A 27,283-nucleotide genomic window follows, 5' to 3' on the forward strand; every position below is an offset into this window, starting at 1 on the left:
TTTTTTTTTTTGTTTTTTTTTTTTTTGTTTGTTTTTTAAATGACATATTGGAATAAAAGAACACTTTGTTAGTTGACATTAACATCTGTGTTAATACACAGATGTAGATGTATCAGTCCGCTGGGAGGTGAGTAAAGCTTTGGAATGTCTAGATACACTGATCAGGTGTGTAAAAAGTTAAAATGGTAATTAAATAGTTTTACACTCTGTAGCTGTTGTTTCGGATCTAAACCAGCAAAACTCGGAGTCAGAGCCGAATACAAATACAGCTTCAGCACATGCAATTACAGGTAAGATACTGACTTCTTATAAATAATCTAACCCTACATGAAAACATTAATCAAATCCTTGAGTTTAAAACAGTATTTTTTTTTTCTTCTTCAGGGGTTGCCACACTGAACTAACTCACATGAAGACGTGGCAATTATTTTTACACTGGATGTCCTTCCTGACACAACAACCACCGAGCTGCACAGCCCTCATGTGGAGCAGAGAGCTGCTATCTAGGGTACCCAGGGAGAAGATGGTGGGGGTTAAGTGCCTTGCTCAAGGGTCCAGAGTGGGGCAAATAAGGTTTGAGGCAGGTGTGGGTGTTTCACCTTTTCATATCCGCCTCATTGCTCATTTTTCATGTATCGTGTTTTTTGGACAGGCACATTTAAAATCCTTGAATTTTCTCCAAAATCATCAGTGAGCTTTATAATCTAGTGTATTAAAACTGGTTGTGCTTACTGACCTCGAACTGATTTTATGTGGTACATGGCCCTCAAAAACATGTCAAAATGAACTTATTTCGCTTAATGCGCCTTATGTATGAAAACAGACCCATTCATTGATATTGCACCTTATAATCTGGTGCGCCTTATAGTCCAAAAAGTACGGTAGATTCATTTCAAGAAGTCATGGCTGAGGGGAAAGAGACAAATTATCTGCTTAAATAAAATATAAACTGAGGTCACTTTATTTTATTTTGACTATCGCTCACTGCAGTCTGTAACTTCTGAGCAACAACATTTTAACTTTCAGATTAAACTTCCAAAAGTTTGCTAAAATAACCCTTTTTACCTTTTGCCAAGCAAAAATAAATAAATAAATTGAAAAAAACAATTAAAAGAAATGACCAGGGCTCAGCTTTGGTAAGCTGTTTGAGCAAAGTGAGCACAAATTAAATTAAGGAGGTAGTAAACCTTCCTGTCCAGTGTTCCTTTAGTGGCCATCATCTAAAGCTGAATCAGAGGAGCTGCGTGAAGCAGAGTGGTGCAACGGTTTATAACTTTAAAGAATGTACATGTTGATCTTATAGCAGTCCCATAAGGCCCAGAAACCACGCTTCCTATAGCGTTCCACTAATCCTTCAGAGGTGACCGTACAGTAAACACATCCGAGCACAGAGGCTGTCTGTCTGCTGCACCGAGGGACTCCATGTTGGTTTGGTGTGACCCCACCCCTGGTAAATACAGGGTTGGAGGTTTCCTCTGTGGATAAAAATACACTCCAAGCACAAGGAAGAAAAAAAAATCTGTCTTGTGCTTCCATTGTGCTCAGGGAGCTAAATGTACGACAGGGAATCATAAATTTCACAAACTTCTCAGGTAGTTAACTAACATCTTAAAGAAGCACACAGGCATGTATGTGTCTGTTAGCAAAATATCTCACAAACCACTTGAATATTCGTAAATAATCAAGGAAGTACAGCTACAACTTATTAAAGTTAGGAACCCACAAAACAACACTTTCTACGCCTCGGTCACTTCTATAGACAGTGACCTAAAACTTGGTGTGGTAGTAGCTGAGACTGATACTCAACACAGATCAACTTTTGGAGTCAACCCAATTCAAGATGGCTGCCAGACCCAAGTGACCTTGGAAAACACAAACATGGCAACGTCAGTCAATTTTAAAGTTATTAAGCTAAATGTTGGTGTGGTAGTAGCTGAGAGTCACTCACAACACATACTGTAAGTGCTACTCATTGCACAAGCTCTTCGCCTAAAACGTTAACATTAACTGTTTGGGTCAACTGCTCTGTCTGTTAGCAAAATATCTCCTAAACCGCTCAACAGAACTTACTGAAGTTTTTGGTAAATGATTAATAATTGTACATTTACAGCTGATTAACCTTTGGAGTCAAGCTGATCCAAGATGGCTACCCCAGCTAATCAACACAAGCTGACACAAAAATGTCTAATTCAGTGAATTTTACAGCTCAAATTTGGTCTGGTAGTAGCTGAGAGTCGTACACAACGCAGCGTCTTGTGGTATCGCATGTGATTATGTATAAAGTTATTTTCAAGCGTTGATTAACTTGACATGAAAGATGATGGGTGGTATGCGTGTCAAATAATGCTTTTTAAAAATTATTATTCATCGTTCAACATACAATATCTTGTAGAGGTACATGGTACAATGCAACATTGGTAAGTGGGAAAGAAAAAGAAACAGGAACATGGGTTTAAGACTAAAAAAGACAAGCACATAATAAGGCAAATAAAAAGGCAATGGAGCAAGTTTTAAAGCAAAAGAAAAGTAGATGCAGTTATTATTATTATTATTTGCATTTCAAACATTTCAGTGAGGAGTAATAAAGCTTAAATTGATTCAGAAAAAAATTAAACCAAAAGGTAGAGTTTTTTCCACTAACAGTAGTGTATATGATATTTAACACGCAGGAAAACAATATTTACCACATCAGATATTTGACTATAAAGATCATCAACATGGTATAGTACACGAGTGATGGTAACCTCCAGGATGTCCTCAATTTTCAGTGACGGACAATTCTTAATGTCTTTCCAGAGTTTATTTGCGAAAGGACTGGGAAAAAAAAGAGATGGTTAAAAGATTCTCCTGGACATTTGCAAAAAGCACAACATTCTAGATCAAATTTAAATATTTTGTGTAAAAAAATCCACCACTGGGTATATTTTGTGAGCAATTTTGAAATGTGTCTCTTTTTAACCTTTGGTGCAACTGGCCATTTGATGTGCTTGGAGAATGCCTTATCTATTATAATCAGATTTGTTGTTACTAGTATACTTTTATTGTAATCATTAAACAATTTGGATTTTAAGGCAGTCACAAGTACAACATTACTGCATTTCTTATCAGTTAAACTACGGTCTCCAATTTTCAGTGTGGGCAGCGTTGAAGTTGAAGTAACATTAAAATATCTTAAGGTGTTCTGGATTAGATGACTGAGAACTACAGGAATAGCTTTGCATATTTTTAAAAATTCACAACAAGTACAGTTCAGATTCAATGTATTGGTAAAATCTCTGATTTAACAAAACACCATTGCTGCCCATTAAATCAGTGACAAATAGAATGCATTTCTCATACAAGTCCATTTTAAAAATAGATTTGTGGGTGAATATCATTTTCCAGAAACGCAAAACTTGTTTGTGGAATTTAGACAGTAAGATAGGGTCAAAGAATGCTAGGCCTTTAATGATTCCTTTTTGTCCCTCTTTTCTTTTAATCTTTATTGATAATAAAAGGGTTGACAAAACAGCAAAATCAACATCGTCATTATAGAACAAAATGAACGACAACAGTAACAGCGAGCACAAAGACGTTTTTGTCCCTATTGGTGTTCCGTATTTCACCACCCATGACGTCATCACTTTGCTGTGACAAAGCAGGCGAGAAGGGGTTCCGCTGGAACAGGTAGGAGTCAAGTTCAGCTGAGAACCAGAAGTTTTCAGTCACCCAGCGGGGTTCCAACAAGTCCATAACAAATACGCTCAGAGTTTTTATTTATTTATTTGTGTATTTGTTGCATTTTTTTTTAACTAAACGAAAGAGTTTTCTATAAGTGAAAGTGATTCTGAAGGTACTGAGTAACTTCCTTGTTTCAGCCACAAGCAAAAGGCGCACCAAGTGTGTCATGACTTCTTTCAAACACGCGACTGGAGGATCAAACTAGGTCAATATTTTGGGTTTTATGTGTTTATTACATTCAAAGTGTTGCTTTACATGTTTGTCTTTGTGAGCCACGATAACTAACATTTGTGCTCTTATTTTAATTTAAAGAAAACAGGACAACTGGGTGCCCTCTCAACACCTCCATTTGTTGAAGATCTGACGATAAAGTTGGAAAATCACATGGAGTACCACTGAGCTTTTACCTGCTGAAGGTTGTTTGACAAGTCGCACCTTAAAATGAGTCACGCTGAAGATCGAGGAACTGGACTGGGCGATGTCTTCGACATTGTGCTGAGGGCCTCATCAGAGCGCCTGTTCAGCGTGGTTCTCCAGCTGCGGGACTCTGCTGAAGACGTCATCGTCCAGGCTCTGTGTCTCATCGTCCTGCAGAGAGGGGAGCAGGCCCTGGAGAAGCTCCAGATGCTGAGGGACAACCCTCTCGCGAAACATCTGGCAGAAAGTGGGCGCGCGAGCGGAGGTGAATTGGGCGACTTCGGGGCTCGCTGTGGACGATTCGGAGAGCGGAGCGCCGAGTGTTTGTCGTCGCTGGCTCGGATATTTAAAGTTTTGTCGGAGCAGAGGCTGTGCGAGGTATCGCTAAGAAATCTGGCTTATAGGAGAGCTCTGTCCAGTGACTGCTTCAAGACGAGCAGCTGCGGCTCGCTGGAATATCACCAGTTCGTAGAGGAAGCTAAAGCTGTGTGCGGGCCTCAGTGTGCGGCGACCTCCGCTGACCTCAAATCCGAATGTGCCTCTGAGCCAAACGTGACCTTAAAAGAGATCCAGGATGAGTCATGGAGCGTTCGTAGCCCTCTGCAGGAGAGTCCCTCAGAGGCCTCGTACCCGTCTCATCTCGAGATAAGTATTCCTCCGACTGTTTCGTTTCAAGGAGGCGAAAGAGCTCCCGAAGCATCAGGAAGCTCCGCGCCGCGCCCGTCCGTTCTTTTAAGTGGACACGAAGCAGAAAGTGAACAGTCTCCGTCACCTGAGCCTGAATACAAATCCAGCGACTCTTCTCTGTTCAGAGCAGACAAAGACTCCAAAACGGATGAAACGTTAAAATTGCTGCGTAGCAATGAGAGTCCAAACCAACCAAGCACCGAGACCTCTACCCTGCCGTCGCCTCAAAACATTTCTCTCCCCAAGATCCCTGTTCTAAAGAACCCTCATGGCCCAGACGAGGAGGAGGAGGAGATCTTTTACACATTTGTTATCCTGCACGCTCCAGAAGATGAAGAACTGGCCGAGCGCATGAAGGAGAAACTCGAAGCGGTCGTGGGCGAAGGTGCAACTTTCTCCGATGGGTTCGCCATCCCTGGGAAGAGCAAGCTGAAATGTGTGGAAGACGCCGTGGAGAACTCCGCCTTCACCTTCCTGCTGCTCACCACCAACTTCAACACCAAAATGCTGGAGGTGGAGACCAACATGGCCCTCATCAACTCCATACACAACGAGCACAAGTTCAACACGGTCATCCCGTTGCTGCCAGAGGACAACTGTATGCCCAGAAAGAGTATCCCCACAGTCCTGCAGACGCTGATGCCACTGGACTTGAAGAAGAGCTTCCAGAGAAAACTCCAAAAGGCGCTTTCCCCTGCCAAGATCCAAACGCAGAGAAGGATCTGGGCCAACGAGCAGGCAGTTAAAAGACTCAACCGTTTAAGGCAGGAAGCTGCCAATCTGAGCCTTTACCCGGAGAAACACCTTCTCAGCTCCAGGATGGTGCTGGATCATGGGGGGGCCAACAGCCTGCAGTGGTCCCCGCCGCCCAACATTCATATTGAAAATGCAAAGTACATCATGATCGGTAATGACTCGACGATGACTGTGGATTTGGGTGCAAATGCAAATAAAGATGGATCAATTTAGACGGAGGGGCAACAATTAAAATGTGCATTTTGTGATATCCTGAATCAGGTTTTTAAAAAATATCCAGTTTTCTGAACACTAAAATGACAACTTTGGGGTGTTCTGTGCAAATGTTTCTGTTGGACTTAAACTTGGAGGGGGGAATTCAATAAAATAAATAAAAACAAGTATGCACAAAACAAAATAAAAAAGTAATTAATGAGCAGGTTAGAGCTCCTGCACTTTATATGTGGAAGACGACTGCCCCCTACTGGTAGAAATCTGGATTACACGCAGGTTTCCTCAGCTGTAAGAACAGGCTGCGGCCAGCAGGGGGTGCTGCTGATACACTCTACAATTCCTGCTCAGACATGAAATACAGCTTCAAACATGTTTTTAGGAATAAAAAATATTTAATAGATTATATTTGAATTGAATGATTACACTATGAGAGTCTGTGGAAGTTCTGACACTGATGTAATATTCAAGTCTGACCCAGAAATGACTAAATTATCCGCTGTGGTGATCAAGTTTCTTGTAATTAAAACTATTTTTAAATTAAAAGCCTACACTAAGATGATCCCAAATTAGATGGGACAGAGACAGAACAGTTCTGATTAGCTTTAAGTTGTGTTTTGCATACTTTCATGTGATATTGCGAGCTTATGTGTTGGTGCTTAAAGTACATGTTGACATCTCATTTTAGACTTTTTTTTTTTTTTAAAACAAAGCTTCAGGACTCTATATTGGAAAATAAATCTGTGTATTCTTATTTGTTTGAGTAGAATAAATTTTTGGAGCAGAACTCATCATCCTAAAAATCATTCTTAAAAAGGAAACTGGGTGCTTATGATAGATCCAAATACTCCAAAGGATCTTTAACGTTCAGGTTTTTTCTTCCAGATATGTGTTTATTCACAGATCTCTGATGGAGATGAGAAAGATGTTCTCAAATTCACGACCTGTCAATCATTTCCAAACCTTTGGATGTTTGACTCGTTCAATAGACTGAAGACTTCTTTTAAAGCCATTTTAAAGGTCTTCTCAATTTGTTTTAGCCTCAGAAACTTGTGACTCAGTCAGTTCAAATACAAAAATATTAGAAGTATTTTAGAACATCTTTGATGCTCATCTGAAGACACCCACTGCTGGTTTTTCATAATCCACAGCAGAGCCCTGACCCTAACTTTTGATTCCACTGTTTGACTCCATATACTCTGTCCTTTCAGGACAAAAAGACCGGACCTAAACCTGGACGTTTCATGGTCTGCAGCAACATACAGTGTGAGGAATAACAATAATTTTGGCGGTTGTGCTTAAACCTGGCTTTATTTACTATTTTACCCCATTTGTATTATTTTAGTCACTCATAAATCAAAGCTGTCAGCTCATTCTGGAAATGGGTGCTGTGACATTAAAGTATATAGATTAACTCTCTTTATTCCTTCAGAAACACATCATGATCCCTTCAGTTGATTCAACATCGCTCTCTTAGAAATCTGCTTCAGTTGCATTACTTTTGTCCTCTTATTTTGGCTTATAGCTTAGCTAATTTATTGTTTAGCTTGAGTTTTGGTACATTTAACCTTTAGCTGGCATTTTTCCAAGTTGAGCTATGAGCCTTTTGCCACTTTTAGCTTATTTTAGGTAGCCTTTTGGTCCTTTTTGGTTTTAGCCCATATTGTGTTAGCTTTTAGCTACTTTTTGCTCACAATTTGCTTAGCTAGTGTTTTTCTAGAATACACTTAGCTACCCTTTTGCTATTTTAGCTTTAAGACAGAAGTGTGTTACTTTTAGCTAGACTTTTGCTATAAACTTTTAGTTCATTTTGCTACGTTTGGTGTCACATTTTGCTTTTGGCTGAAGTTTTGCTCAGTTCTGTTATGCTTCAGGATTTTAACTTGCATTTTGCTTTACTTCGTTTTTATCGAGTGTCTTACTTCTTTTAGCTTTAAAAACTCATTTTCAGCTGCCTCAGCAGAGTCAACCAGCACAATGAATTTAATCAGGAAGTACTCTTGCATGAATATATATTTTGTTATATATATTATATATACCTCCTAAATGTATTGATGGATAGACTTCTTTTAGACAATTCTTGTCAAGATATAAGCCAAACCAAATCACTACAAAGTTTAAGGAGCATTTAAAGCAACAGCTTCCACATTTCAGGGAGTTTCTGTGCCTTGTTCCCTGGATTTCCTTAATTTCTTTGTAAATTGTTGCCAAACCTTAAAATATATGTATATTTCTAACAACATATATTAAATCACAGCGTTAGATGAGTTTCAGGCCCTGGTGCTGGGGCTCAGATCCTGATTGTGGCTCACTCCTGTCAGGATTCAAAAAGGCTGGAGTGGGTGGATCGCGCATGCGCAGTTCGCTCTATCCTCAGTGCGGCAGGAAAATCGCAGAGGAGCGGAGAGGAAAACAGTTAGGAGAAGGAGGAAAAAGAAGAACATGGAGCCGAGCAGCTGCCTTCTTCTGACTGGGGGGCCTTCCTCCGGGCCTGGACTGTAGGTCTCCGTCCTGTCGGTCAGCCTGCGTGTCAAGATGTCCGAAAATAGAGGAAATCTGGAAAAACCGCCCTGCTGGAACAGAAGGACATAAAACTAAAGATGGTGCTCATTTAACCAAAGCTGAACCAAACTTTGAACCATTTATTCATCTTCCCTCCTGGTAGTATTCTTATTTTTTTTATATATTTTCAGCAGAAGTGAGGATTTTTCTTCATATATATATATTTAACTGCACGGAATTCCTCTGGACGCGATGTCATCCGCATTCAGGAGGAGGTGCTCGGTCTGAGCGAGCCTCCGCGCGCGCGCGCGCACGCACGCCAACGATGGGAGATGCGGCAGACGACAGAGGGATGAGACCAACCTTCATCGTGCCCGCCATCAGGAGCTTCGAGCTCTACGACTTCAGCAGAGCCAAGACCTCCTGCAGCCTGACGTGGCTGGTGGCCAAGGCCTTCGGCTCGGGTATGGATCACACGCACACGCACATGCACACGTGTGATCATAAAGGTGGCTGGCAGGGTTAGTTATTAACCGGCTATAAAAGATCTATAAGGAGTTTTATTTGGAAAAAAAAAAAAAACCCTCTGTCAGTCATGACTTGAATGTGTTTGTTTTCTGTGTCTGACAGGCCGAACATCACATTTACACACACATGACTCGTTTTCACATCACTTCATCATGTGTGTGGTTTAAGTTTGTGCTGCTAATGATTCCCTGCAGCAGGAGCCAGGTGCAACTCTGAGAACAGCTCCTGTACCGGATCAACAGACGCAATAACCCCTGCTTTCTGCACCTAAGCCTGATTAACCGTTTGAGAAAATGCTTCAAATTTGATTGACCAACACTTTAAATGAGGACATGATGTAAGGGAGCTGGCGTAGTTTCATGCGTGATTAACCCTCCTGCTGTGCTTGTGTCAAATGACTCATAAGGCCTCCGTTTTTAAATCGAGGTTATTTTGATCTCAGGGCAGCAGGAGACTTGAGTACATGAAGAAAGTTGGACGCAGTGAAATACCTATTTTCAGCATTTCGTTTCACGTTTTAACACCCGAAATAAAGTCAAAGAAGGCGAAACAATCACATCTGTCTTGTTTGGAGCAAATGATTCCATCAAAAATATTCAAAAATAAAGATTTCACGGGGATTTGCTTATCGCCCGCCATCTTCAATGTTCATCACCTTCAAATGTTTTGTCGATGGAGTTAGAGCCATTTAAATCTTGAAAATGTTATCTGTCACGAGCTTACATATTTGTTAGCACTCAGAATACGGTATCTTTCGGATTATAAAGCGCACTGGATTATAAGGCACATTATCAATGAACGGGTCTGTTTTCATACATAAGGCGCACCGGATTTTGAGGCTCACTCACTGTGGATTCTTGAGAAAATCAAAGGATTTTATAAATGCGCCTTATAGTCCGAAAAATACGGTGTGCGCTGTGAACGACTCTCAGCTACCTCCACACCAAACTCTGTGAAATTCACCGAGGTGTAGCCTTTTGTGTAATCTGACGAACTGGGTTGACTCCAAAAGTCAGTCGGGTGTAGGCGTCCTTCCAGTGACTTTCTGAAAGTTTCATGAAAAAAAATTGGTCAGTGATGTAAGAGATATTTTGCTAACAGTGCCAACACAGAGACACGGACAAAAATAATATAGCTTCATCTGAGTTTCCTTCTCAATCCCAAACTGATCACTTCATTGATTTATTGTTTAGATTCTCTCGTCACTGTCGGTGGTTAGAACGCCGCCGCGTCCTGACGACTGCGCGTTTGGCGTCATAAAGATTAAAACATATTTTCTGAGTCCAGAGATTGGTTTTTAAGCCTCACCTTCGCAGACGTTTCTCTAAATCAGAGCGCGACGTTAGAGTTCCCTGTTCATTGATCCCAGCCAGGCTGCAGTGTTGTTTCTGCCTCAGAGAGCATGAAACTGTGGCAGGAGGCTGCACGTCTTGTTTCTGTGCACGGCTGTTTTTGTCCCAGCCCTCCGCTGACACAGTTTCAGCTCCCGGCACGACCGAGAGAACTGTGGCCCGATTCTACGCAGTCCTCAGAGCCTTGTCTGGCCCAGATAAGACCAGCGGGCTCGAATCTGCTCGGACGCAACAGTTTGTTCCATTGGCCCAGAGTTTGTGCGGGGGGGGGGGGGGGGGGGGGTGTTATAGTTTTCCTTAGCGAGCAACGTTTCTTTACACACAGCGTCATGCAGCAGCAGTTAGACATAGAAGAAGAAGAGGGAAAGAGTTTCAAAGAAATTAGTTTATACAAACTGATGCTTGATACAGAGTTTTGTATTTTAAACAAGTAAAACCCTAGAAATATGCCCCATGTGCCTTGTATGTTTTTCTTCTTTCAGGTTTTAACAAATAATCAGTTAATTATTACTTGGAAATACACAAAGAGAGGGTTTGATTTTTATCCAACATTTTTCAGTCAGGTCATCTGGACAGTTTCTTTTTTTGTGTGCTGAAACGTTTCACCTTCAATCCAGAAGGCTTCATCAGTCAAGGAAACACAAATCAAAACTGATTCTTCCGCCAACAGCTTACTCCAAAGTGGAACAAACCAGTTATGTTGGTGATAAGGTGGTCTCTTTGGAACGCCCCCGCCTCTATTGCTGGCCCTCTTCCTTGTTGACAGTCATGTCAAACTGGTTGAAAACAACAAAGTCCATGCTCAGTAATCCAGGTATACAATCCAACATTTTTCAGTCAGGTCATCTGGACAATGAATGATGAACTGAATTTATGAAATGATGAAGCCTTCCGGATCAAAGGTGAAACGTTTCAGCACAAAAAAAGAAACTGTCCAGATGACCTGACTGAAAAATGTTGGATTGTATACCTGGATTATTGAGCATGGACTTTGTTGCTTTGATTTTTATTTTTGAATGTCTGATTTGCAGGGGTGGAAGTAACAAATTACAAATACTCACATTAGTGTAATTAAGTAGATTTTTTGAGTACTTGCACTTTTATGAGTATTTCTTTCAAGTGTGTAATTTTACTCATACTTACGTACAATTTAGATCATGTAATCTACTTCGCTACTTTTAACATCAGAAGTCGCTACTGAATGCAGCTGCAATTTGAATTAATGTTCAAACCGTTCATCTGGATCTTTGTAACCAACAAGGCTCAGAGCGTGAACGCGCCGATTACCTATGATGTAAGCAAAGGACAACTCCGTAGAGTAGAGAGTCATTTATGGACCGAAGATTTGGAGAAAAAGACAAAATGGAGACAGAGGACAACAACAGAGAAAATGACGAGGTAAAGGCTGAGGACGAGTGTCCGTGGTCGCACCTGGAGAAATTTTTCATGAACAGAGGACGAAAAGGAAACAGGTCCAGATGTAAACTTTGTTTGATCTCTACGGTGACAGCAGCTTACAAGACTTCAGCATCTAATCTCAAAAAACATATTGCGGTATACGAGGTTTTACAGCTACCTGTATGATGTAGATTTTTTTTATTGTTTGTATGTGCGGGTTATTAGTTTGGCTAAGGATGCAAAGATCTTAAATATTGTCACTGCCATCAGTTTGCCTGGTACTAAAATAAGACGGAGCTGCTGCGCGTCTGAGAAATGTACTTTGAATGTAGCGATTATATACAGTAAATCAAACTGAATGACTTCTACTGCAACACAATAAAACATGAGTTGGTTAAAAAGTAATTAATACTCTGAGTAGTTTTTGAGAAGAGTACTTTGTACTTTTACTTAAGTATTTTTTTTTTATAACACCAGTACTTTTACGTGTAATTGAGTACAATTTAAGCAGTGTAACAGTACTTGTACGTGAGTACGAATTTTTAGTACTCTTTCCACCTCTGCTGATTTGTGTAGTTATCCTTCCGTAATGTGTTCAGGTACAAAGCAGTCACTTGGAATCACGTCTCCGCCGGTGTGTAGATTAGATTTGATGCTACAAAAAATGTACCTTGGATGAACTGCAGGGGAGTCCGTTTCAGTTTAAATGGACAGGTCAAGATGTTATAATGTAATGTGAATTTTTCAATCAGCCTTGATGGAGCTCTGCAGAAACTGTAAGTGTTTTTAAATCACAGCCTGTCACTGGGCTGTAAATCAATAATCTGAGTTGTCGTTCAGACGGAGTTCTTGCAGATTTAGGTATGAGACCTGGATCTTGCTAGAGGTGACACTGATTGTACTTGCATCATACCACAAGTCGTTACCACCAGCTTTTCTGTCCAGTGGTGTAGTCTACGTGATACGCGAGTATACGAAGTATATCCACTAGACAATCTTGAGAATTTCAGTATTCCCACTTAAAAGTGCCCAATGATACATGACATATCATTAGGCACGCGCCATTGATACGTTAAATGGCAGTTAAACACTTCCGTAACAATCTATTGGTATGCAGCGCTTGTTTATTGCATTCACTTATCCAGCAAATTATTGTATATCTAATACTTCTGTAGTACTTACTTGACCATGTTTTGCTTTGCTACAGTTTTATAAATTCTATAACAAGTTTTTAATACAAAGCCAACTGTTGTACAAAGTTTGTTGTTCATTTATTCAAATATAAGCATCAGAGAAATTTGGAAATGTTCAATATGCTCAAGTACATTGTACCAACCAGTGTACTTCGATTTCTAAGCACGGTATACTGACCGACCACGTAAAAGTTAGTTTTATGTTGGACATTCGCGATCCGTGGCTTCAACGGTGTCCAGCGTCCAATGTAAAACTAACTGTGGTATACCCACTACAAAAATGTAGACTACACAACTACTCTCTATACCAGCTGGTGCTCTTAAATAGATATCAGACCAAGTTTAATTCTCAGTGAGTCTAGGAACGTTACATGAAACTATCTGAACCCCTTAACTATAAAAAGTGCTGTTTGTGGCTGCAGCAGTCGGCTGTTTTCGATAGAGTGAAAACCCTCGACACGCGATCTGTTGAGGATGGCACTCAGTGAACGCCTGCAGCAGCTGAAACATGCATCCCTGTAAGCAAAACGTGTTGATGCAGGTTTCAATGTGAACAAAAAACAGAAGCTTATTTGCACTATCACCTTTTTTATTTAAGGAAACTTTTGTAAGTACATGGCAGCCGAGTTCATCAGTTGCTATTAGGAAGCCAAATGGTTTACCCTTTATCTGACTTTTGAGTCCTTCAGTGGCTTTTATTAAAGTGGTGATTGTGGGAAATTGAGCAAAGAAGAATGAAATGACATGCAGCAAAGTACAGTTCAAACAAATGTTTGAACTGCCCTCAGGACCTGGCCACCCTTACAAACAGATCTCAGTGGGATTTGCCTGGTTAAATAAAGCTTAATAATAATTTAAACAAAAATTTGACCTGCGTACTTGAGGGTACTTCATTAAAAAGTTGAGCTGACTCAGAAATACTCAGAAAAATAAACATTTCTGGGTGTCAAACTTAAGGACTCTTTAAAGTAATTCAGAGCTGATATGAATATTCTTATGGGAAACAAGATTAAATAACAGGTCTTAGAAGATGTCTTCATGTCTGCACACAATTTGATGCTCGGTCACGCTGATATGATCCTCGTGTTTTCTGCTAGACTTTTCTTTTGTAACAAATTGATAAAAATAAACAATCTGGGTCTTCCTGCTTCTTCATTGTCGTTTAGCCATGGCTTTGGTGTCAGAAGTGGGATCCCTTGTTTAGTTCTTACACACAATCTAAGCTAAAAGTCTATGGATGTAGCAGTCTAAAGTCTGCCATACAGAAATGGGTTGAGGTGGCCTCAGCAGACAAAGAAGCAGGTCCCAAATCCATAAGACAGAAAGCTGGAAAGAGAGATGTTTGGTTTGTGTTTTGTCGAGCAGCTATTTTTTAGCCCTATCTGTCTTCTGGCATACACAGGTTAAGGCTGTGCTTTGGGAATAAATTAATATTTGGTTAGTTTAAATGGCTCCTGCAAACCAGATACACAAAAAAGGCACATTTTGGTGCAATGTTTAGGGTGTTGATGGATTTGTGGTTGGTCATTTTCTACTGCATAATTTAGTGCACACAGGTGTGGATTGGTACAAGGATGGATAAAAATCAACAAGCCGGTTGGCTTGTTTCTCTTTTCATTTCTACCACAAGAAATATAATAAAAAATATAATAATTAATTCTGTTTTATCCCACAAATTAAATTATTGCAGAATAAATTTCTACTGCACCTGACACCTTCAGTATCTACATGTGAACATTGACTGTGACTGTACATAGCTGTTGAGTGTTGAGTGTAGTTGAGATATATGCATTGTGGTTTTCTGTTTGTCACCTGGCAACAATTGTGACTAAAATAACACAGATATATGTAGTTTGATGAAATAGATAAAACTCACAGATGAGTGTTCAGGGTATAGAGGTGCTCTCTTACTGGCGTGTGTTCATGGTTACACCGTCAGTTGTTAATGTGCACTGCTTTCCTCTGCGGTTCTTGTAAAGTCTCATACAACTAATTGAGATGTTAATCTCTTTAATGCGCTCCTCTCAGTCAAACATGGGAAACAAAATTCCAGGTTTTTCCTGCTGTTCCTTCTTGTTGGAGCTCTAGTATGGGATTTGGCAGGATATTGACGTCATACTCTAGGAGCTTCCAATCTACATCAGTGGTTTTATAAAACTCGACCAGCTGCTCCTGTGAGTAAGCATCTCTCCCATCGCCATGGTTACTTATTATTACAGGTGTTTAAAAAACAGTCGGTGATATCACAAGAAGTCACTTCAGTAAAGCATTCCAGGTATCTGCAAAGATAAACACAATCTGCCCAGAGTTTGGGCAACAGGCTGCCATTCTAAAAGAATGTACTTTATTTTCTTACTGAAAGAGAAAGACATTATAAAGATGACATCTTCCAAAATGATTAGATCACATGTCTGTATTGTTGCTGTCACAGATTTTGAAGGTTTTCCATCACGTGTACATTAATGCATCTCCATACCAAACCAGCAAGCCAAACGTTCCCACTGCTCTTTAACCCAAAGTGCTCATGCTATTTGATTCATCAGCTCTCAGAACAGTTTATTTTGCCTAAGTCTCTTTTCTACAACAAAGTCAGTATCAGTTCAGATCAGCTCTTTTGGAATAGTTCCCGAAGGGTCGAACGTTCGCAGTCTTTCAGAGCTTGTCTTCAGTCTTCGTCCCCGAGTTTAGGAATTCTGTGGATCATATACATTGAATGTTTAGCTAAACGTATTTTCTTCTCTTGTTGCATCAATCACAATTTATTAATGCATTGTAAGTTCTCAGTCCTTTATGTTCCCGTGAGATTAGGTTTACGTTCGGGTGTTTTTACATTGTATAGGTGTGGCATCTCAGCTAGAATTGTGGTTTGTAAATGCTTGTTGTTTAGTTGTAAGTGTTGGGTTTTGGTTGCACCCACATAGCCAAAAAGTTCGGTAATGGCAGGTTCAATTGCTTTGTGCAATAAGGATCAAAATCTTTATCTAAACTAAAATTAGCTCGTAATGTCATGTTTGCATTTTGTTGAAACGACGAGCAGCAGAGATAAACATTGCTGACCATTAGCTTGTGTATGCTGAGCCGTGTTCCCAGGGGTCTGCAGAGGAGCAGGCTTCTTCATGCCTGCACTTCCTGTGGCAGCTACTTCCTGTCTGTTTCCTGTTTGACAGCCAACACAAAAATCGCGCTTTGAACTTGACGAGGCAGATTTTCATGAACTCTACAAAAGCACTGCTTTCTGTGCTGTGGCGTCATGTCTAATCTTGCTGGCTTTGAATTGGTTTTGTGAACGTTTGAGTATAAAATTACTGATCAACGTTAGCCTGTAAACAGTGAAAGAAGCTAGACCAGTTTAAAAGTTATGACGACGCTAAAGGGCATTTTGTGATGCAGTTTAACATCTGCCTGTTGCTTTAAATACCTCTTTTCATCAGCCAGTGTGGGTACATGGGAAACCTGGTCCAACCACAGCCTCTGGAAAACTGCTGAGGCTTGATCACAAGAAGGTTTTTATTTTTTTCTAAACTGATTTTTGCTTTTTTGATTTATGAGGTTCCTTAATTTTGTTTGCTTTCAGCTTGCATTTTAGGGGAAATCTGTAGTTTTATGCTGGATTTGTTTGTTTTCCTCAGAACGATTCAGAGACAGGAAACGACTCCAGGAGTACACACACCGATACAACAGCACAAGTGTGTCATCACACACGCAGACATTCCTATACAGGAGTTTTGCCTATTAGTGACTCTCATGAGATCATTTATAAGTAGTATCCTTGACCTCTGAGTCACAACATGTGGTTAAGAACAGTTTTGCAAAGAAAGTAGGTCATCTACTGGGGCTGTGTTTTTCTTACATACAGTATGTCGCGGTGACTCATCTTCCTTTTTGGACACAAAAGACACATTTGCACCAACTTTTTAGATTTAAATGAATGTTAGGGTTAGGAACGGGGAAACCTTTATTTCCAGAGAGCCATTTTGATTAAAATAAAAGCCTCAAAATGCCATATCAACCTTTTTTATAGTTACCTCTGTGCATGCATAAAATGGAGCACCACATGCTCAAATACATTTGGAGCTATTTCTGGTATTCAGGGTTGGCGTTCAACTCTATTGTTTTGATCCTTTACATCTGCTTTTTATTGACTTTTACAGTATATACAAATGTGTGTTTTTTGTGTATTCTACATAGTGAGAGTGAAACATCTTCAGCGTGCAATGTTGCCTCATATCTGAAGGACCGCAGGGCACAGCTGAAACATAGGTCGATATGAACGATATGATTCAGACTAAGTACGGATCCATGCTTTGCCTTTGCTTAGGTAAACTACCTAATAATTTAGTATTTGTCATATTTCTTGAGTTCCTGTATACCGATATCCAAATCTTCTTGGCATCAACGGCATATGTTGAAAGTAAATTATGAGTACTAAAAAATAAAATATTGGAACAGTAAGTAGGCATGAATCTATATAGACCACAGTGCAATGCCAAATACTGACTGAGCATGTACATCAGTAATTACTAAAAGGACACGGATAAAGTGAAACATGGGAACAGTCTGTTATGATCTTCTATCATGTCGCACATCGTATTGTCTGCAAATATATACAGAGAAAGACTTGTTCGGGCCAGCCTACATTTGTTGCATGTTTTCAGACTATTGAATTCTTCGTAAAAGGTTTTTTTTTTTCCAGGCAAGGAAGAAGGAAGCCCGTTTTTAGGATCTTTCATCGTTGAAACAAAAGTACACTTGAATGGCTAACCACAACGCAGAGTATGCTAATGAGACAAACATATCTGACACCATTTTTTTAGGTGCTACCTAGCCTTAGCTACTGCCAGAATAGCATCAGGCTAAGATTTTCTGAGGAAAAACAACTAAACTCAGCCAATAACCCAATGTTTTCCCAATCTTTGTTAAATAATGTAATATTATGTTAATTTTTCCCTTTGGAGTTAGTTTTAAACTTGTCATCATTCTGTAGACTAGACTGTTTTGATTACTGCCAGGCAGGCTACTGAGGGTAGACTTATACCAGCTAACTGAAAATCTATCATCAATATTAATAACATATTTTATTAAATAACTGACATTAGTCTACCGACATGTTTTACCAATTTTATTTTTATTTGGTTATTAGTGTATAGGTGAGACAAAATAATTATCCATGTTATTATTCTCTATTTCGGGTAAGCAGACACGTAATGTACTTAATTTCTTAAAGTGCATTTATGTACTGGTCTGGCTTGAATGATAACAGCACTTGTTAATTTTATTACGGTAGTTGTAGTGTATCAGCTCTGCTTTTTGCTCCTGCTGTTATTGCTTAATCGAGTTTGATGGTAATCTCAGTACATAATACTCATCCCCTGTTTTCATAATATGTGTAGGGTTTCTGGGTTTTTGTCCTGTCTCTGTCAGTTTCCTGATCCAACATTCAGTGTTTTCCCTTGTGTTCAGTCCCTGTCTCACCTGTGTCTAATGTTAATCACTGCAGGTGTCTGTCATTGTCCTAATCAGTGTGTGTGTGTATATTCAGTTCACTGGTGTCTTGTCTTTGTCTCGGGATTATCCTTCCATGGTGTCGTGTTCAGCCTTTTGTCCTGTCAGCCCTGATCTGCCTGTTTCCAGTTTGTGAGTAGCTGCCCTGTCAGCGTTTTGATTTTGTTTTGAATAATAAATATTTTTACGTTTTCCTCGAGCGTCCTTGTCATCCTCCCCGCACCTGGGTCCAAACACTCCTGATGGCCGAACGCGACAGAATCCTGAGACCAATTCTGAACCCAGCGGGTTACTTTGTTTGAGTTTTTGGCTCGTGAGGCAGAGAAGACGGCTCAGCGTGACAGAGAAAGGGAGGAGAGAATTAAGAATCCGTTTTGGGGGACCCGCCTGGCCACTAAACCTGGGTCCTCAGCCTCTCTGTCTCACTCCTCCTCATCTGCTCATCACGCTGCTGCACCCCGCTGCCCACCTCCTCCTCGTTCTCCTCCTGGCTGTCCCGCACGATCGTCTGAGAGAGGGGGGGCAAACTGCTGGTCCTCCCCGAATCCAGCGCATGGAGGAGAGAGCTTCGCAGGCGAGGGGGAAGCCCAGCCCTCGGTCGCCGGTTGAACGGCAGAAGATTTCGCTGGGGGGGAGGTACCCGTGTCCATGAGAGGAGCGGTCCGGCTCTCGCTCGCTGGAGGAGCGAGGGGGAAGTTTGCTGAGGGAGAGGAACCCATGCCCACACTTGCCGGAGGAGCAGTCCAGCCCTCCCTCACTGGAGGAGCTGAAACAGTGGCAGGCTTCTCTGGTGGCTATATATCTTGGTCCGCCCAGCCACGAGGAGGTCCAGGCAGACACTCCTCCATCTCCTGCTGCAGCTCCTTCTCCGCCACCTGCTGCAGCAGCCCTGAGCCCATCTCCTGCACCTGCAGCTCCGGACTCTGTTCCTGCAGCTCTGGCCCCATCTCCACTGGCTGCATCTCTGGTACCTGGTTCTCCAGTTGTAGCCCTGTTTCTGGTCCCTGGTTCTCCAGCTGTAGCCCCGTTTCTGGTCCCTGGTTCTCCAGCTGTAGCCCAGTTTCTGGTCCCTGGTTCTCCAGCTGTAGCCCCGTCTCCCATCCCTGGCCCCCCAGCTGCAGTCCCGTCTTTGGTCCCGGGTTCTCCAGCTGAAGCCCCGTCTCCGGTCCCTGGTTCCCCAGCTGCAGCCCTGATCCCTGGCTCCCCAGCTGCAGCCCCAATCCCTGGCTCCCCAGCTGCAGCCCCGATCCCTGGTTCTCCAGCTGCAGTCCTGATTCCACCACCACCACCTGCTGCAGATCTGGTCCCCGGCTCTTCTCCTGAGGCCCCCAGCCCATCTGAGGTTCTCGCTCCCAGCTCTTCGGCGGAGGTCCTTGCTCCTGGCTCGTCTTCGGAGGTCCTCGTTCCCGGCTCATCTTTGGAGAGGTCCTCGCTCCCGGCTCTTCGGCTGAGGTCCTCGCTTCCGGCTCGCCTGAGGTCTTCCTCATTTCCGACCCGCCTGAGGTCTTCCTCATTTTCAACCCGCCTGCGGAGGTCCTCACCCCTGGTTTGGCTTTGGGGGTCCGCATCTACCTGAGTCCAGGCGGGCAGAGATGTACGTCTCTACTACCCTGGAAGGGATGGTCCCCTGGAACTCTGGTCTGAGGGTGGATGGTTTCCTGGTCGCCCCCCTCATCTCTTGCCTCATCTGTGATGGTACCCTGGTTGCCCACCGGAACTCTGGTCTGAGGGTGGATGGTTTCCTGGCCGCCCCCCTGATCTCTTGCCTCATCTGGTACGGTCACCTGGTCGCCATCCTGAGTACTGGCCCTGCCCTGGATGGTCTCCTGACTGTCCACCTTGACCCTGAGTTGGGGTTTTTTGGTTTTTGTGTCTTATGTTTCCCAGGTTTTCCTGTCCATTTTTTGTTCTTCTGGTCCTATGTGTTTCTCTGTCCTTTATTGTCCCGCCTCCCACCCAAGTTGGATGTATCTTGTTCTTGGGATGTCAGGAGCCATCCCTTGAGTGGGGGGTACTGTAGGGTTTCTGGGTTTTTGTCCTGTCTCTGTCTGTTTCCTGATCCAGCATTCAGTGTTTTCCCTTGTGTTCAGTCCCTGTCTCACCTGTGTCTAATGTTAATCACTGCAGGTGTCTGTCATTGTCCTAATCAGTGTGTGTGTGTATATATTCAGTTCACTGGTGTCTTGTCTTTGTCTCGGGATTATCCTTCCATGGTGTCTTCAGCCTTTTGTCCTATCAGCCCTGATCTGCCTGTTTCCAGTTTGAGTAGCTGCCCTGTCAGCGTTTTGATTTTGTTTTGTATAATAAATATTTTTACGTTTTCCTCGAGCGTCCATGTCATTTTCCCCGCACATGGGTTCAAACACTCCTGACGGCCGAACGCGACAATATGTATATGTTTATTTAAGTAAAATAAGACCAATTGTACACATTTTTGGATTGATGACACAGCATAAGATGTTAACAATGTGTGCCTTTCCCATGTAAACAGAACATAGTTGTATGTGTTAGGGCCATACAATATATTGCAAAGTTATTGTCATTGCAATATCAGTGAATGCAATATCAACATCCTAAAAGACTATTTGGACTGCATTAAATCATAGATCATTGTATTTCAAGTACCATACATTCATGTTCTTCATGCAGTTTGCATCTTCATTGCAGTTTTTTCTAATTATTGTGCTGCCCTATTATTTGTAGCAAAAAGCAAGATGGCAGTCACAAAATCCCCTAATGTTGTCACTGGTCAATACATTTCTATTTCCGTGCTTTCCCTTTCCTCCTTTTCTGATGAAACGTTTGCAACATAGTTAGTTTTCTGGATATACTTTAAACAACAATGCTCTTAGCATATTAAACATACTGAACTGATGCTAGTGAGGTAATTATCAACTTGAAAAAATATTGAAGTATTTTGAATTGTCCATCTTCACTTAGGTTTGTCAGTGCAAACTAAACCCCACATGTGAATGTCAATGCGTGTGTGTGTTTGTGTGTAAGTATATGTGTGCATTTTTAAATCAGAATCTAATTTGCTGGATAAGGTAACACGATTAGGAGCTTTATGCGGTACCTTACATTTTCACTAACACACGTTATAGTTTACATGGTAAACACAGGTGAACTCCCCATATTTAACTTTACATATACTATATTTTCCTGAAAAAGACTTTAATAGAAAATGTTTGGAAAGTTGTGCATTGTCAGTGTGTGCAATTCCTTAAGCGTGACAAGTTTTTGTCCTGTCGCAGAGCAAAAAGTCGTAATTGGAAATGCCCTTTGTCCGTTTGTCTGTCCATGTATGTTGTCAGTGTGATAACGAAAAAAACAAGTGAGGTACTGACTTCCATTTTGGTGTGTGGCTGCTTCTAGGCATAAGAAAGTCACCATTTGTAAATTAAGATGCCATGTCAAAATCCAAGATGGCCATTTCCAAGATGAAAGTTTATTCAAATGATTGTGAATGCCTGTGGAGTGGCCAAGGCCACCACTGGCCACCCCCTGGCTCCACCACTGCACCTGTAGATAAAATGATGCCTGCCGCTCACCAGGATCCATCACTTTGCACCTCCTCGGACAAGAAAAAAAAAAACCTCTCTTCTGCCACACAGTGTAACTCCTACCCACTTGAATATCTTGCACCAAAAACATTAAGGTTTACTTTCATTCCCTGTTCAATTCCAGTCAAAAAAACACTCATCTTAAAAACTACAAAAAAATGACTATTCAAATCCTTCATCGACGGGGACATCAGTGCACTGCTTGTTTAGTTGGTTGTAGCTGGAAGGTGAACTCCATCCATCCATCCATTATCTTTTACCCGCTTCTTCCTTTTTGGGTCATGGGGGTCACTGGTGCCCATATCCAGCAGTCACTGTGTGAGAGGCGTGGTACACCATGAACAGGTCGCAAGTCCACCACAGGGCCAAGACAAAAACCACTGAAAGTAAACTGTTTCTCCTTTTGTCCTCTTTAGATGCTGTACCAGAGGAGCTGGCTGAGCCCTTCTACAGGGACCAGTACAACCAGGAGCACTTGAAGCCTCCAGTCGCCTGCCTGCTTCAGTCTGCAGAGCTGTACTGCCGCGCAGGGAGCCTGATCCTCCGCAGCGATGCTGTCAAACCTTTACTGGGACACAACGCCGTCATTCAGGCCCTGGCACAGAAGGGTCTGTACGTCACTGACCAGGACCGACTGGTCACAGAGAGAGACTTGACCAGCACGCCCATACACATGGTGAGTGGAAATGTTCTTAACCAAGTGCTGGGTCTTATTCTGTGAAGCAGTGGGTTGAAACCTTAATATTTTCCTGTTTGTTTGTTTTTTTGTGGATTTCAAATCGTAAAATGAAGATTTATTCAGAACTGTATTTTCTGTTTGCATACTTTGTCCTTCACCCAATAAGTTTGTATTCATGTTTTTAGTACTGGTATATATTGGTAACCATATAGATTTGATGTGTAAAATACTAGCCCGTGATTCAGCTCTTACAATGATTTGCCACGTGGCGGTGTAAAAACAGAAACAAAAGCCTGCAAATTTCTCAAATTCCTGTAATTAATCCATATCTATCATATAAAAAATATCTCAACACAGACAAGAGAAAAGTAACCACTTCCAGCAGTATTTGTTTCATTGATTAAATTAACTGTTCTTTCTGTTGGCGAACAACTTTAATGTTTAAACTCATTTATTCCTGTGTTTAACTCATGTGGAATTATTATATCATGAGTTATATCATTCTACTGATCATCTTGGTTTACTTGACTTAGCTGTGTGTACTTACAGATCTGTCCTCTTTGGATCAAAACAACCTCTAATTACAGGTTGGCCCATTACGCACTGTATCATCAGACATCAAATCCAAACATGCCCCAGCTCACACCGCAAACATGTATTTTTGACATTGACCGCTGAGTGAGATGTAAAAAAAGTCAATCATAATGACTCACTTCTGAAACATGTTCGTGTTTTCAGTTGTAAGAGATCTTAGGCATTCAAATAAAGACTCTCAGTGTGTCCCATTTTTATCATTATTATTATTATAATACACACCTGTCAAAAGTAGGGATGCACGATATTGGATTTTTGGCTGATATCCAATATGCCAATATGTTAAAACTTATTTGGCCGATACCGATATATTTTATATACTTTCCTTTGTCAGAACATCGCCCTCTTATTTAGGCTTATTTGCTACAAAAAAATGTGTAACAGTTGTAAGAGCTGGTGACATTTATTCAGCAACAGCCATATGCATCTTTAACTTATATTAAATGAAAAGTGTTAAATATTATTTATTAGCATTAGTCACCTGCAATGCTGTCTCACTTGTGGAGGCTTGTTCTGGGTTCCTAGCTGCAGTGTGGGATCCTCTGCACTCCTGTGCATGAAGGACAACCTTTTAAAGTTCACAGTTTTCATCTATCCATTGTGCCGTAAGACTAATCATGCTAACGGGGCTAACACTTGACGTCCAAATGTCTGTGGTAAAACTCACCCAAGTGCTATCGGCTATTAACTTCTCAATGACGTCAGAAATGACGGCTTGTAACTTGGGTAAGGTTACGTCGGAAAAATAGATCCCACTGGGGATGATGTAGCGAGGCTCAACGTAGTCCAAAAATCTTCGGAAGCCGACATCCTCACCAACGAAAAACAAAACTTCCACACGCCGACATTTTGAATTTTCCTCTCCGCCACTACAAGCATCTTTGTCATTGGGTTGCCATACAAAAATAGCGCATTTTATATGAGTGAGTTATTTTGGTGGAATGGCTGATGTCACAAGGTCAAGGTCACAAATCAAGGTCAGTGTTCCCCTAGATAACTTGCCATGACGGGGCACTCGGTTCGGTTGACGGGGCAGTGCACCGCGCTTGTATAATGATAGTGGAAACACCGAAGGTCAGTTTTACACGAGGTCTTCGCGTATCCTGACCATTGCTATAGATTGCTGTATAATAATTTGTTGACGGGGGAATAATGTGTCATATGCTGTACTTATTATTACTGTAGTGAGTGAGTTAAAAAAGGCTGAAATAATTAATCTGTGGTGTTCTAAAAAATATAAAGTATAAAAATAATAATAAAGTATAAAAAGAAACAGTAAATAAGGACTGTTTCTTTTTATACTTTATATTTTTGCTAATTTTGGTTGTAACTGGGACCCTGTGTACACAATTCCATTCCACCTCATGTAATACATGTGATACGAATGACAATAAAGATACTTGGACTTGAACTTGAACTTGATTGACACTAATGAATGAGTTAAAAAGGCTGAAATAATTAATCCGTGGTGTTTTAGTTGTGAAATGAGTTTCGGTGTGTGGCAGCAGACACTTCTGCTGACGCCAAAAGGTGTCTGCATTGCAGAGAACTCACCCCCACTGCTCTCACTGTCCATGTTTTTCTTTGTTATGGTCAGGCTTGTTTTGTCACTTAGATCTTTATCTCACTATCTATAGTCTTTTTTGCCATTTAAATCTGAACTAAATATTTTTTTCCTGCAACACTTCACCCCTTCATTCTTTGTTTTATTAACACCGCTCCTCTGTTAAAGTAAGAAGTTATAGATGTTTTTAGCCTGCATGTTTGATCGAACTAATCATTTATTGATTCAGGAGTGATGGATGGTAATTGGGGCGTTAAAAGTGCTTGATGTCCACTGGTTGTCCGCTCACCTCTTGCCTTCTTTTGAGCACTTTCAGTGATTTAATGACGTTTTAGTGTCAAATAAATTAAGCCTTTTGACCATCGACCTTCTCTAAACTCCAACACGTCACGAGGCTGGTTCTCCAAAGCAGATGAAGTGTGTTTTTGTGCAGTCAGCAGGATCGTTTCAATGAGTAGAAGGCTTTTTTTTTTTTGGCTTGTGGTATATCTGCAGAGAAAATGATGATCTCATGGTTTTCCAAACACTGTGCTATAGAGTAATAACTCTTGTCAGGGAGGGGAAGGAGTGTGGCGGACTGTCAGAGGGTGAATGAATATTGGGAAAAAGGGAGGGAAAATAGGGCGATGGAGTTTAGGAGCTGCCATATGGGTGTGATCCCGAAGGAAGCAAGAAAGTAGAGCGAAATATAACAAGAAAAGGTGAACAAAGCACAACACAAATATTAAAAAAGAGACGAGCTGTGGAGAGGTGGAAGGAAAAATTGTTTAAGAAGAGGCGAAAAGCCTTTTGGTGAGGATTTGTGCAAAAGGAACGATTGGAAAAGGTCTCATTAATGTGCCCATCTGGAAAAAAAGAGGGAAGGAGGGGAAAAAAGAAAACAGTGGAGGAGGAGACATGGAGCTCACGGGGGAGAAGGGAGGGTTGTAGGAAGGGAGAGGAGAAGACGTGATGTGCACTACTGCAGCAGTGTGGAGGGTGGGGTCTCAGGCTCGTCTGGTGCACAACTGACACCCCTCATTACTCCTCCTTCACACACACACACACACACCCCTCTGAGGAGGTGTCAGACCTCCAGCAATGCGCACGAGATTTAACTGTTCTTTTCAACATCTACTTTTTCATTTCAGTTTGTGTCTTTTCCTGATTTGCTCTTTGTAAAAATGCAGAGATGTAAGAGTGACAGATGTGGCTGAGCCGAGGAGGCGATAAAACCTAATGTCTGCAGATGTGTGTGTCACAGGAAATGTTTCACCTTGATGCAATGAATGAAGGTGAAACATTGTCATTTTTTTAACTATTGTTCTATACCTCCCCTCCCTGTATGTTTCAGTAAAACAGATTTATCGTAAAAAAAAAAAAAAAAACAACAACAACAAAAACACTTGTAGGTCATCGTTATCCTGACCTGCACCATTAATGGAAACTAGTTGTTTGAGGAAAATGTGGCTTCTTTGATTATGTTTGCTCAGCTGCGTCGTGCCTTCCTATGGATGCCTTTGAAGGACTCTAACACGTCCCCGCCCTTGCAACCATGCAGCGGCGAAGTGGATGCTCCGTTTGGAGGTGTGTGTGAGTGTGCTGCAGCCCTGAACCACTCTTTATGACCAGCTTCTGCCATTTGTACAGCCTTATAAGGCGTGTCTGTCCCTTGGAGCGCTTCTGTGCACACATACACACACCCCAAAGGCCTTTGTGGATGCATAATAGGCAGCACATGGCTTTTAAACTCATGCTATAGAGTCAACAGTGGCCTCTCTTTTCTCTACAGTGTGTAGTAATATTTGTAAGCATTAACTCCTGCTCCCACCTGACTTTTTCTTCTCTTACTTGCTGATATATTTGCTGTTTAATTGTGTTTCTTTCTTAAAATGATATGCGAGTAAGACGTGTTCTGGTTTAATGATATTCCACAGCAACAGACATATTATGGCCGCAGAGTACTGTACATGCAATAGAGCAGTGGTTCAAACTGTGGTCCTTGAGGAACACCGTCCTTCATGTTTTACTTGTTTCCCTGCTTTGCCGCACCTGATTTGAATGAAAGGATGGTTAACCAGCTTCTGTAGAACTTGAGGAAGTAATTAAATCACTGAATCAGGTGCGATGGAGCAGAGGAACAACTGAAACATTCAGGATGGTGTTCCTCAGGGACCAGGGTTGGGAACCTCTGCAGTACAATGCAGTACAATAGAGTACGTGCAGGGACACTTGAAAAGTAGTAACACCTCTAAGGTCGTTTTCACACTAGATAGTCCGGTAGACTCAGTTCGGTTCGGGACCAATATTCATGAGCTTTTGTTTACATTTGAGCTGGTGAGTTTGCATTCACACTGCACTGTGCAGTCGAGTCAACCTGTTGAACCAACCTGTTCCCCCGCTCGCCTGTGGGGGCGCTGCACCAAGAACTACTGAAAGAAACAACACAAAAACCTCTGAAGACACTTCTTCTTCTTCTGTAAATAAAAATAAAAACGAAGTGGCATCAAGTTTTAGCAGTTTTAGGAGTTATATTTTGTCATTTTTCAAAAATAGACTTAGCATGAGCAGAAGATGAGACAGAAGACCATGGAGAATATTGTTTTTCACACAAGGCAGCTGACGGCTCCATATAAGGT

The 27,283-nt window shown here is 41.5% G+C and overlaps 2 protein-coding genes across 3 annotated transcripts in view; both read left to right on the forward strand.

Moving 5' to 3' along the window:
* The first annotated feature begins 3,637 nt into the window (after positions 1-3,637).
* Positions 3,638-6,021, forward strand: ticam1 (toll-like receptor adaptor molecule 1). 2 transcript variants are annotated; one of them, XM_037682284.1, is made up of 2 exons: positions 3,638-3,666; positions 4,033-6,021. In XM_037682284.1, the coding sequence occupies exon 2, from the start codon at positions 4,162-4,164 to the stop codon at positions 5,791-5,793; it is 1,632 nt and encodes a 543-aa protein (XP_037538212.1). In that variant the 5' UTR covers positions 3,638-3,666; positions 4,033-4,161; the 3' UTR covers positions 5,794-6,021. The 2 variants fall into 2 exon arrangements, with proteins under 2 accessions (XP_037538212.1, XP_037538211.1); XM_037682283.1 differs by lacking the exon at positions 3,638-3,666 and adding an exon at positions 3,798-3,925.
* A 2,470-nt stretch (positions 6,022-8,491) lies between these two features.
* camsap2b (calmodulin regulated spectrin-associated protein family, member 2b) overlaps positions 8,492-27,283 on the forward strand; it is a 46,901-nt gene continuing 28,109 nt past the window's right edge. The window contains exons 1-2 of the mRNA XM_037682282.1: positions 8,492-8,756; positions 22,245-22,504. Of these exons, the coding sequence (XP_037538210.1) occupies positions 8,618-8,756; positions 22,245-22,504 (399 nt within the window). The 5' untranslated portion in view covers positions 8,492-8,617. The remainder of the gene's footprint in view (positions 8,757-22,244; positions 22,505-27,283) is intronic.

The sequence above is a fragment of the Nematolebias whitei genome, chromosome 9 (assembly GCF_014905685.2).
Source record: "Nematolebias whitei isolate Nwh7 chromosome 9, NemWhi1, whole genome shotgun sequence".
Lineage (NCBI taxonomy): Eukaryota > Metazoa > Chordata > Actinopteri > Cyprinodontiformes > Rivulidae > Nematolebias > Nematolebias whitei.

Bases quoted from the DNA above. Each gene is read 5' to 3' on its own strand.
- ticam1 (XM_037682284.1), top strand. From the start codon at position 4,162: ATGAGTCACGCTGAAGATCGAGGAACTGGACTGGGCGATGTCTTCGAC.